At 37.4% G+C, this 13473-nt stretch overlaps 1 protein-coding gene across 3 annotated transcripts in view; it reads right to left on the reverse strand.

Annotated features, from left to right (window-relative positions):
* The window catches only part of ATRN (attractin), a 125216-nt gene that overhangs the window by 29939 nt on the left and 81804 nt on the right, over window positions 1–13473 (reverse strand). For all 3 annotated transcript variants that reach the window (XM_031674978.2, XM_072943884.1, XM_072943885.1), the window contains exons 22-24: window positions 12143–12237; window positions 9608–9686; window positions 7688–7845 (exon numbers count right to left, since the gene is read on the reverse strand). In XM_031674978.2, coding sequence (XP_031530838.2) covers window positions 7688–7845; window positions 9608–9686; window positions 12143–12237 — 332 coding nt within the window. The remainder of the gene's footprint in view (window positions 1–7687; window positions 7846–9607; window positions 9687–12142; window positions 12238–13473) is intronic.

Raw genomic sequence — 13473 nt, forward strand, 5'->3', positions numbered from 1 at the left:
CTAAATGCATTTTATGGCTTTATAATTCTTAAAATCCTTAAGGTACAGGCTATCTAACACCAGGACGTATGTGTACATATTATTATCCTACAATAAACTTTAAAAGTGTATCTGACTATTCATCTAGTCATAATAGCTAATGAGTGAAAACCACCCAAATATCCATCAACACATGAATGGATAAACAAAATGTGGTATATCCATACAACACAATATTATTCAGTCTTAAAAAGGAATAAACTACTGAAACATATTAAATATGGATGCACCTTGAAAACATTATGCTAACTGAAGCCAGTCACAAAGGACCACTTATTATATGACTCAATTTATATGAAATGCCCAGAATAGGCAAATCCATAGAGAAAGGAAGTAGACTGGTGGTTGGCAGGGGCTAGAGGGAGGGAGGAATGGGAAAGGACTGTATCTGGGTATGGGATTTCTTTTGGGGGTGATGAAAATATTCTAAAATTAACTGTGGTCATGGTTGCACACCTCTGTGAATTTATTAAAAACCACTAAATTGTGCACTTTAAATGGGCAAATTGTATGGTACATGACTTATATCTCAATAAAGCTGTTACTAAAAAAGAAAAGTATATCTGAGTCAACAAAAGTTTCATACATCCTTTGCTTAGTACAGCAATCCTATTAGCACCCATAAACATAACAAAATCTAAATGAATGCCCAGTTCTCAATAACAAATTCTGTGTTGCCTTCACTTGTGAACACTAGCCTCTTACATAAACTAGCAAATGAAACACCCAGCAAGCAGAGGACTTTAATATTAGTTCCACATTACAATAACAACCTCTGTTGCAGAGCCAGTAACAAGCCAGAATCCCAGCTCCACCACCCACCTTCCCACCTCACACACAATGTCTGCCTGTGCATTCTCTGTCTTGAATACCTACCCTCCCAAACTACGGCTGCAGCTGAAGCCAGGTGAGTTCTGCTGACTTGGGGGAACACCCAGAACCACTTTCGGAAAGCAGGGCTCGAGGGAGGGGTACACACCCACAAGAGCAACCAGCCAGAAACCAGGCTCGACTGGCTCAATACACCTACCACCCTCCGACACACAGGCCTTTTCAGTCTGGGTGGTTTTTTAAAATTTTCAGCTGCATCTACAAAGATTTTTTTATAGTTAGTTTCAAATTTCCTCAGTTAGCAGCTGCAGGTTTTGATCTGTTCCTAATTATGGAAAAGAATCCTGGGATCAGTTCAGAGTGAAAGAACTTGAATTTACCATTACCATTTTTAAAGCACCAATATTTACACGAATTTCTGAGGAGAGAATTAAATTTCCTCAGTTATTTTGCTTTAAAAAATAAGAATCAAAGACAAAAAAGGCTTTTGGCTACCCTGAAAGCCGTACTGAAATTTAACTGGATGGCTTCCACTGCACCATTTAGACAGTTCCCTTTTCTCTTAAGTAAGTCTCTATATTTTCACTAAATCTGTACAGTCTCTAAGTGTGTATTTAAGAGCTAACTACATCCAGAAAGGCTAAGGCTCTAAGGAAAATAAAGAAAGGTGCAGCCTCCTTTGTTGAGAACACGCCTGCATGTGCCCAGGAAGATGCAAGCTCAGCGCTCCACACAGCACACACCCAGGTACAGCCCCAAGTGGAGAGAGAATCAGCACTGACCAGGTTCTTGTGCGAAGACACCAAGAACACATGATGCCAAATACTGCAGTTATTTGTACCAAAGAGTAAAAAGACATATTTTCAATAGAACTTACCTGCTTTTTCAAGGGAAGCGTGGAAAACTAAATGGTGAGCACACCATCATTTATTTTCAAAAGTGCTCCTGAATGCAGCTTTCATAGGTGGATCTTATTCAAGTGAGTGGTCCAGCCCAGGTAAAAAGGACCAAACAAATCAGGCGGAGGATCAACATCTCTTTGAGTCTTAAACTTAAAATGAGTACTTTTAAAAAGTAACTGTGGGGAAGAGATCCCTCCAGAAGGAAATGACCATTTCAGTGACTCTGAGAGGGTGGAGCAACAAGGCATTGGGAAGGGAAAAAAAACCAGAACTCGGCATTGGCAACAGCACAGCTATCTCCAGCACAAAAGCCTGTTTATATGCACAGAGCCCTCTTTCCAAATGGGAAAAACCTCAGCAGCTTAAGTCAAGGTTTTCAGTAGGAATCTTAAAAATATTAATCATTTTGTAGCTATAAGCAACAAAGCTTGAAGTTCAATTCGATTTGGAATATAGCAAGGTATTCAGTATGAAAACCAGCTCAACTTAAGTCAGTAAGTTATATTTACTAGAACCCAAATCAAATACTTTACAATTGCATGTGATCTATAACTTGACAGTGTTATTAGCAGGTGTTACTAAATTGAAATTCTACTGACTAGAGCCTAGAGTTCAAATTCCTTGGGGTCAGAGAAACAACCTAACCCTGCTGGCCCCCCTCCAAATATAGCCAGTGGCTGAAAAAATTCTAAGTGGCCCCTAAGATTCCTACTACACTGATGTGCACATCCTGTATAATCCCCTTCCCTTGAGTGTGGGTGGGCCTGACCTAATCTGATGAGCCCTCTGAAAAAGAGGGTCTAGAAGTAGTCAGAGAGAGTTGAAGTTTCAGCAGATCTACACTTTTTTTGGTCTAAAATTTTTATTTTCAAATGCTATATAAATGGAATCATGCAGTATGTAAACTTTGAAGATTTTTTTCCCACTCAGCAGAATTTTTCAGATTCATCCAAGTTGTTCTAACAATAGTTTGTTTCTTTTTATTGCTGAGTATTATTCCATGATATGCACGAAACACAGTCTGTTTAACCATTTACCTGTTGAAGAATACTTGCATTGTTTCCAGTTTGGGGCTATTATGAATAAGGCTGCTAAACATTGCTGTACAAGTGCTATAAACACTGGTGTCCAGGTGCTTGTATGAACACCAGTTTCAGCTCTCTGGGATAAATGCCCAGGAGTGCAACTGCTGGGTTGTATAGTAGGTGCAAGTTTAGTTTTATAAGAAAATGTCAAACTATTTTCCAGAGTGGCTGTGCCGTCTCACTCTCCTATCGGCAACGTATATATGATCTAATTTCTCTGCATTCTCTCTAACATTTGGTGTTATCTCTACTTTCTATCACTATTTTTAATTATAGCCATTCTGATATGTGTGTAGGGATATCTCATTGTGGTTTTAATTTGCATTTTTTGATGGCTTTAGTGCTGAACATCTTTCATGTGGTTATTTGCCACATGTATCTCCTCCTTGGTGAAATGTCCCTTCATTCTTTTGTCCATTTTCTAATAAGATAATTTGCTTTTTAATGTTGAATTTTGAGAGCTCTTCTTATATTCTAGATACAAGCCCTATGTTAGAAATATTTCTTGCAAATATTTTCTTTTGCGAGTTTTTTTATTCTTTTACCAGGGCCTTCCACCGAGCAAAAGCTTTCGATTTTGATGTGGTCCAATTTATTAACTTTTTTTGTAAGTCATGTTTTTGTGTCAAGAATGAAAATCTTTTGCCTAGCTTTAGGATACAAGGATTTTCCCCTATTTTTTTCCTAGAAGCATTATAGTTTAACATTTTACATTTAAATATGTGACCCACATTGAGTTAATTTTTTTAATTGAAGTATAGTCAGTTTACAATGTTGTAACAATTTCTGGTGTACATCATAATGTATCAGTCATACATCTACATAAATACATTCCCTTTTCATATTCTTTTTCATTATAGGTTACTACGAGATATTGAATATAGTTCCCTGTGTAGAAACTTGTTTATCTATTTTATATATAGTAGTTAGTATCTGCAAATCTCAAACTCCCAATTTATCCCTTCCCATCCCCTTTCTTTCTAGTAGCTGTAAGTTTGTATTCTATGTCTGTGAATCTGTTTTGTAGATGAGTTCATTGGTGTCTTTTTTTTAGATTCCACATATAAGTGATATCATATGATATTTTTCTTTCTTTCTGGCTTACTTCACTTAGAATGACAATCTCCAGGTCCATCCATGTTGCTGCAAATGGCATTATTTTATTCTTTTTTAATTCTGAGTAGTATTCCATTGTATAAATATACCACAGCTTCCTTATCCAGTCATCTGTTGATGGACATTAAGGTTGTTTCCAGGTCTTGGCTATTACAAATAGTGCTATGAACATAGGGGTGTATGTATGTTTTCAAATTAGAGTTCCCTCCAGGATAAGCCCAGAAGTGGGACTGCTGGATCATACATAAGTTTATTTTTAGTTTTTTGAGGAGTTTCCATACCATTTTCCATAATGGCTGTACCAAACTACATTCCCATCAACAGTGTAGGATTCACTTTTTTCCACATCTTCTCCAGCATTTATCATTTGTGGACTTTTTATTGATGTCCATTCTGATTGGTTTGAGGTGACAGACATTTCACTGCAGGTTTTTTTTTTTTCACTGCAGTTTTCATTTGTATTTCTCTGATAATTAGCGATACTGAGCATTTTTTCATGTGCCTATTGGCCATTTGTATATCTTCATTGGAGAATTGTTTGTTTAGGTCTTCTGCCCATTTTTGGATTGGATTGTCTGGTGTGTTTTGTTTTTTTTTGTTGTTGTTACTAAGTTGTATGAGCTGTTTTTATATTCTGGAAATTAAGCTCTTGTCAGTTGCACCATTTACAAAGATTTTCTCCCATTCCATAGGTTGTCTTTTTGTTTTGTTTATGGTTTCCTTTGCTGTGCAAAAGCTTGTAAGTTTAATTAGGTCCCATCTGTTTATTTTTGCTTGTATTTCTATGGGCTGGGTAGACTGCCCTAGGAGAACATTGCTAAGATTTATGTTAGAGAATGTTTTGCCTATGTTTTCTTCTAGGAGATTTATAGTGTCTTGTCTTATGCTTAAGTCTTTAAGCCATTTTGAGTTTATTTTTGTGTATGGTGTGAGGGAGTGTTCTAACTTCACTGACTTACATGTGGCTGTCCAGTTTTCCCAACGCCACTTGCTGAAGAGACTCTCTTTTTCCATTGTATATTCTTATCTCCTTTCACACTGAGTTAATTTTTGTGTGAGATAAGAGGTTTAGGTCAAAGTTCACTTATCTGCCTATGGTTGTCCAATTGTTCTAGCTGTATTTGTTGAAAAGTCTATCCTTTCTCCATTGAACTGACTTTCTTCTTCTATCAAAAATCAGTTGGACGTATTTACACGGTTCTATTTCTGGGTTCTTCATTCTGTTCCACTGATCTGTGTGTCTATCCCTCCACCAATATCCACAATGCCTTGATTACTACAGCTCAACAGTAAATATTAACATTTCACACTGTGATTCCTCCCACTTCATTTCTCTTTTTCAAAACTAGAATCTTTGCCTTTTCATATAAATATTAGAATAAGCTTCTCTATGTCTATAAAAAACCTTGCTGTGTTTTTTTCAACTTTTAAAAATTGGGGTAAGTATATATTAAGATAAAATTTTATCATTTTAACCATTTTTAAGTATTTGATTCAATACACTTGAGCATAGATGCTGCAAAGATTAGATAAGGGGACAGTGTGAACAACTTTGTGTCAAAACATTTGAAAGCATACAAAATAAATCAATATTTAGAAAAAAGTATTTTAAGTGACTCAAATAGAGAAGATCCAAAATATCCTATACCTATTAAAGAAGTTGAATCAGCAGCTAAAAAAAACAACAAAAAAAAGAAAGAAACCACCTCTAACTATAAAACACCAGAATCAAATGATTTTATGAAGGATCACAAGTATTCAAGGTTCATATAATTCTAATCTTACATAATCTCTTTCAGAAATGAGAAAGAGAGAAAATTCCTCAATTTATAATGAAAAGTTAGTTCAACTTTGATATAAAATGCATAACAAGGACAAGAAAGGAAAATTACCAGACATTCTCACTCATGAAATAGACTCAAAATTCTAACCAAAATATTAGCAAACTGAATTCAGCAATGAATAAAACACACAAATAAAAAAAATAATATATCATGCCAAGTCAGGCTTATCCCAGGAATGCAAATGATTTCCAGGGTCCTGGCTCATGCAATAAGTGGTACCATTTACTAGAAAGGAGGCACAGGGTTTGGGGCTAAGATCACAAGAATGACTCCCTGAGTGCAGGGAGTTTCTGAATGTCCAGGTAAAGATAGCTAAGCAGCACCCAAGAACACTGGTCTGGAGCTCAAGTATAAGCAGGGCTGGAGACAAGAGTACTGAGAGTCACCAGTACAGAAGTAGTGCCATGTCTTACAAGTGGGATAAAGACAGGGACCATGGCCTGAATCCCAGACAATCCCAATGTCTAAGAAACGAGATTCCCTGAAAAGATAGGTCAGAGAATCAGGGAAAGAAAGGACCAGGAAGGGGAAAAAAAAAAAAAAAAGGTGACTCAAATCATGCAATGAGAAGGAGAAGGGGACAGAAGAATTCAGTCACTGGAGTCCACCATGACAGGGAGCTTCAGGACATGGTGAGGGATGATGGCTCACTGTTGTGGGGTGCTGGGTGAATGGTAAGAGGAAACAGAAACAGGGAGTGTGGTCAGTGCTTCCAAGAAGGCTGGCTGGGGAGGGAAGGAGAGAGCATGCAAGAGCAAAGGGAGGAGTAGAGTAGAGGATACAAAAATCTGCAGACCATCCAGATAGAAAAAGGAAAAAAGGGTGACGAGAAAAATACAACACACAGCCTGTCCCTCACATTCCAGAAGGGAAAAGATTGACTGTTCCTTAGTTACAATCCCAAGGCGTGAACACGTAACTATCAGAACTAGATTTCAAACCCATCCTAACTGATCAGTGATGACTTGCTTCACTTGATTATGTTACTGAAAGTTGGCAGAGTCCCAGTCCAGTGACCACACTTCCATGGCTAAAGGTGAACCAGTCCCTGAAAAGTCCACCCATCCTGGAACTCCACATTTACCCAAAATGAAGGGGGGTAAAGCAGAAAGTACTGAGGCAAGGCCTCAAAGACACAGTGGCAGATAATTATAAAGAGCACAAATGGGGCCGTGGGTCTTGGATAAGAGAGACTGCACTGGTCTCTTGGGAACAGAGAAAAGGAGCAGGCTGATAGCAGCAGCGGCTGCAGCAGGCAACGTGAACCCTTAGATGTACCCTTTCAGGTCACACGTACAAAAAGACTCCGAGACGTGGAGCAAGACTTGAGTTGTACAGGAGCAAGCCGGGACTCAAACTCACGTCTGTCTGACCACAAGGCCTAAACTCCCTACTGCCACCGACCCCATGCCCCTATTACCTTCCACCCTGTCTCCTTTTAAACTCTGACAGCGTTTTGGGGATCTTTTCATACAGCACTTTCCACACAACAGCTTTCACTGGTGATACTTGTGTTTGATTCATTCCTACCCCCCTTACTCACTCCAGAATTCAAACTTTTTGCATAGCTCTACAGGTTTTTATGTGGCAAGTGCTCAATAAAGAAACAAATATAGCTGTAATTGTCAAAACTGTTACATGCTGACTTTCAAAAGTGCTTATAAATTTCCTTCATAAGTGATTTAAGCCAGCCTCACTACAGTTTTCTTTACAGTATGTGCTCAAAACTCATTTACCACAGATATTACAAAGGTAAAGCAATATTAACACTGTATGTCTCATTCACTGCCAGTTATAGATTAGTGAATTTAGTCTCCACTACGGAGATTTCACCATCTTTGCAAGTATGAGCCTAAAAAGCACTTCTTACCTGAATTTTGATGGGCCACGTGAAATTACTGACATAAACAAAGAAAGTGATGTTTGGGTGGTTGCGAAAATCAAACTTCTCATTAGAGAAGCTGTCTTTGTACTCCTTAATGTTGGTTTTTGAAACAACGGGCATCTCTTCTCCAGCTTGGGTTCCAGCTGTTAGGAAGAAAAGAACGAAACAGAAAAGACCTTTTTTTTTTTGGACCGAATCTGCCCTAATAATTGCGATAATAGTTAGCACTTATTAAGTACTATGTTCCAGGAACAGCCTTTAAGAGCTCCATTTCATTTAGTTCTAACAACCACCTTCCTATTATCCTCATTTACACATCAGGAAACTTAGGTTCAGGAAAATTAAGTAACTTGGCTCAGGTCACACAGCCAGGAAGAAGCGGAGTTGAGATCTGAAGCTGGGTGCACTGATACATAAGCCTGTGCCCTTAACCAAAATGGTTTTATCAGGAACCCCTACAACTTGCCCTACGGAAACAGGCTACATGTGGCTGTGACAACACAGATGCCATTAGAATCCTATTCACAAGAAATGGCATTCACTCTGCCCATAACACTTCACTTGCTTTTCATTTCCTCCTTACTCATGTTTGGCAGAGCTCCAGATCCCCCACACCAGGGACATGGATCCAGCCCTCACTTCCTAGCCAGCAGTGACCTCAAGTCTCAACAGTAGCAGGGAGGGAGGCACTCTAGGGGGTCACTCAGTCCCTTCTGCTACCAGCTACACGGAATTTAAACACCCTCCATCTGATACAAACCCATCCTACCCCTAGACAGTCCTTCAACATTCCATTGTGTCCCTCAACCAGGAATTCTAGTGTCTGTAAACATTCCTGAAATAGGCTTTTCCCATGTCTGAGTTACAGCCTGGGACTGAAGTCCAGACTGGTGAGACCATCATTGCAAATCAATTACATACTCAGGGATGCTGCCTTTTTCCAAACAAAGGCTCCAATAACTCAGACTTTTTCTTAAAGGTCTCTCCTCACTGCAAGTTTCTGAACCTTTTCTGAATTCTACACAATCTTTTAAGACATGATAAACACAAAATGATGTGCAAAGGTAATGTTTTTATTTTGTTTCAGTATAACTGGTTGTGTTTTGAACAAAAAACAGTAATAAAGATGATGAAACACAGTTACCACTCAATGAGAATTTAACCATGTTTCTAGCACTACACTGAGTTCTTCATTTATTATCTCATTTAATCCTCAGAACATTTTACACAGATAGGTGTTTTTAATCATCTCATTTCATCCCCGAGGAGACAGGCTCAGAAAGCATGGTGCTAATAAGTACCAGGTGGAATTTAAATCCACGTCTGTTGAGCTACATTCTTACCCACTACATTGGGGCCATTCTTTCTTTCTTTAGTAGATTTTCTACCCAGTAGATCTTATTTAGTGAATCATAGCAAGACAAACAAGATAGCAAAACCTGTGCTCTTAGAGCTTGATTTAATTCCCAAAGTACATTTTCCCTTGTATCCACCAAAATCTCATTCTAATAAAAATGTTTCCATTTCTTGAGACTGAGTCACTTGCATTTTTCACTTCTGAAGCACGGATGGGGACGATGATGGTAGTGCTGGAGCCACGGTATTAATGGTGGTGGGAGAGCAGGGGTAGTGAGCACACACTGATCCTAAGACCATGGCAGGCACTGACAGCTATAGCTTAATTTAATCTACACAGTAACTCCAGGAGATAAATATTATTATCTTCTCTTTCAGATGAATAACCCCTAAGGGTCTAGAGATAGGTTTTAGACACTTGCTCAAGGTCTCCCAGCTAAATGGCAAAGGTGGGTTTCAAACCCATCTGTCTGTCTCCAGAGCCCCCTTTCTCAACTCCTTCTCATCTGTTACCTCCACTTGGAAGGTCTTCTCTAGGTCTGTCTTTACCTGAGAAGCTGGGGGCCCAGGTGATGTTGAGGTTGAAGTTTTTGGAGGCATTGATGAACATGTCCAAATCCCTGTTTTGCTGGTGAGAAATACAAATAATTAGAAAATTAATTATAACAGTTTCCTGATTTTAAAATAAAGCAGTAATTATTTTACTATTCTTAACTTTCTTAATAATAAAAAATATACTTTCATGTCTTAAGAAAAACTCACGGCTTACAGGAGAATTAGTAAAATTTCTAATCAATTCTCCTTAACATAAAAGCAATATGTCCCAAGTAAATTTCATTTCCCTCCCATAAATGTATATGGGATTTAATGCTTAATCAAATGCCTAATTCCATGAGAAAGTATCTTTAAAAACATCCTTCCCAGAGCACAATGACCTATATCCTGTGACCTATGTTAGGGGGATAAGCCTCCTGAGGGTCCTCTGGGCAGCCCTTTCCATACATCTGGAGAGTAAAACACTAGATCAAGTGCCCCAATTTATATTTATTTACAAATTAAACCTATGTACTTGTGAACCCATAGATTATATACAGTGCAGAGTTCTCCAAAATGGAATTTTTTTAAAAAAAGCATATAAAGCTGAAATATAAACTGAAAAACTTTTGTCTTTATTCATGATTTAAAAACATTTTTCTCTCACTAAGAAGACTGTTTGAATAAAACAGAATATGCTTTATTATCTTTGAAAACTCTATATAACCACTTAGAGATACAGCAATTTGAAGAGCTAGTTTAATACATTCTGACTTGTGGTTTTAATGACTAAAAAAGGTGTCTCTGAGAAATGTGTTGTGCCAGCTGAAAGAAGAGCACAGTCAGCTATGCTGGGTAAATTAAAATCATGATACTAATTTTTCGTTTTCACTGAAATTTGGCTAATTAATCTCTTTCTTGGGGTCCAAGAATTGTTTTTTCGAATAATTCAGATACTGCATTTTATATTTTTGGATCTAATCCTGCTGAGATTCTTCATTTTTGAAAGACTTTAAAACAGGTTAGAAAATTAAGATTTTCCAGGGTGGTATTTTGATAGTTCTTATAGCACAAAAATTACAAAAACGGGAGCATTTCCAAATAACCATTTCAAAATGTGGTCTCCAGACCAGAAGTTTCTCTCACAAAGCAGTTACCTTCTTATTTATTGATAAAATCCTACCTTGAGCTGAAGGGCCAGCTCAAGCATTTATTTAATTTTTAATATTTGCTGGCAGCACATTACTAACAATTACTTCTTTCCACGGAAAGAATTAATAAACTTGAAATCCTTGTGTTTTTTAAAAGACAAGATGCATACATTGGATAATTGTATTAAATATTCTGTCATAAGAGAAACAAGGCAGTTAAGTAAATTTCCTGTATGGTACTTTTGCTATAACCATATTCTAAAATTTTTAAAGACTTTCGGTCAACACAGCCACTGAAATGACATATCAACAGTTTTTCCACAAACTATTTTCACTGAAAGTCACTTCTTATTTTTACTTAAAAAGCTATTCACTCATAAGAGTGTATCTTCTCAAGTACATCTCTTCTTAATTTTATCATTGAAGTGGAATATGAAAAACAAATCTTACTTTAATTGTAAATATTCCACACTGTGGATCTTGTTTTACGACTGATTTACTTATTTCTTAAATTTAGCACTGCTTGCTGATAACATTTGTTAATGAAGGAATACACTTCGGCTTGTTACCATATTGTTTTCCACGTATTATTTGTTACATTTATTGTGACAAGAATTTTGTAATGGCAAATGGTTTGTGTATATTGATAAGAAATAAGAAACCTCCAAGGAGGCTCCCAAATAATTTTCAAGTTTAGTAAAGTTTCACTATGTACCGGAGTAGGGAATGAATAACTTTGTATTTCAATGAAGAAATCATACACATGTGTCTTCATGTTATAGATGCTTCACTTTTAAATGTCATGCTGTGTTGGCTCTCTTCTGCTGCTAGGTAATACCTTGTGGCAGACTGGGGTTTACCATTAACAACAGTAGATATAAAAACACATTTCAAATAGTTATCAAAACAATTTCAATTATTTCTGGCCAAGTTCTTATTGGACAGCTAAGCATGTGCTGTTTTTGCCACTTAATGAGACTAAGAACACATTCTAGGAACAGAAGCGTCACCTCTGCCACCTTCCTTGCATCACTGGTATTAATTTCCATTTTGAAAGAGTAAATCTGGGCTCTGTCACTGCCCCCCTGACACAGCAATTCCCCTTGCAATCTCCTCCACTTTCCTGTTTGGGGCTGTGATGGGCTGATGGGCAAACCAAGTATGTGTGGAGTCAATGTCACTCTGTGTATCAGACCCTGGTAAATCTAAACAACATCGTTCTTACCTTTTAGATAAAAAGGAGGATAAATGTAGATTAACATTTCTTTCCTGTACCTCTAAACATCATCCTGTGTACTCCACTCTGGAGACCACTGCTAAGGCAGTGCTTCTATCCATAATAATCAAGAAAAAAACTCACACTAATTCAAAACAAAGTAGGAAGATTTTTAAATCTTACTTCATCAGGTGTAGCCACAAAATTGATGGCTGTGTAATAGCGGTCATCTTCCTGGGATAGGCTAAAGGTGAACTGATAGTCAATAAGAAGAGTATCTATGGAAAGAAAGAAATGTGTATTTAAAAACTGAAATAAAACAGAGTAAGTCTCTAGAAATACAGATTGATTTTTCTCATAAATATTCAACAGCCAGGACAGCACTACTGACAAAGGAATCAAGTCTACGGGCAATATCATTTTGTTTGAGTTAACCTACCAAAAACTTTTTGTATCATGACCCTGGTTGAGATTTTTAGGCTCCAATCTAACTCACCTACAAATATTAACTAAGCATGCTGGTTTTGCTTAAAGATACAAAGTTATAAATTAATCATAAGACTCCATGTAAAAATAGTTGACTCCAGGTCTGGGGCAAGGACTATGTGCCTCAGACTCGGAGAAAATATATGCCTCAGTTACTTTATCCTAGAAAGCAAGAAAGTGTTCAAAGGCTAATGTAATGTGGCAAAAGAACACAGCTTGAAAAAGAGCCTTCTGTCCAAAGATGGTAAAATTTAATTCTAAGAAGTACTACACAATTCAACAACCCGATTTAAAAATGGGCAAAAGACTTGAATAGACATTTCTCCAAAGGAGATATGCAAATAGCCAATAAGCACATGAAAAAATGCTCAGCATCAGAGATCATTAGGGAAATGCAAATCAAAACCACAATGAGGTACCGTATCACTTGTAGTAAAATGGCTACTACCAAAAAAACTTGGTGAGGATGTGGAGAAACTGGAACCCTTCCACACTGCTGTTGAGAATGTAAAATGGTGCAGCCACTGTGGAAAACAGTATAGCAGTTCCTTCAAAAAATTAAAAATAGAATTACCAAATGATCCAGCAATTCCATTTCTGAGTATATACTCAAAAGAACTGAAAGTAGGATCCTGAAGGGCCATTTGTACAATCATGTTTGTAACAGCCAAATAGATCATAGCTATTATTTACGACAGTCAAAAGGTAGAAGCAGCCCAAGTGTCCATCAACTGATGAAGGGATAAACAAAAATGTGGTACATACATACAATGGAATATTACTCAGCCTTAAAGAGAAAGGAAATTCTGACATACTACAACATGAACGAACCTTGAGGACGTTATGCTAAATGAAATAAGCCAATCACAAAAAGACAAATACTGTATGATTCCACTTTTACGAGGTACCTAGAATAGTCTAATTCATGGAGAAAGCAGAACAGTGGCTGCCAGGGGGAAGAGGGAACTGGCAAGTTGTTGGCAAGTTTGTTTTTTACTGTTTAAGAAATTGCCAAATGATTTTCCCAA

The sequence above is a fragment of the Vicugna pacos genome, chromosome 19, assembly GCF_048564905.1.
Source record: "Vicugna pacos chromosome 19, VicPac4, whole genome shotgun sequence".
In the NCBI taxonomy this organism is placed as follows: domain Eukaryota; kingdom Metazoa; phylum Chordata; class Mammalia; order Artiodactyla; family Camelidae; genus Vicugna; species Vicugna pacos.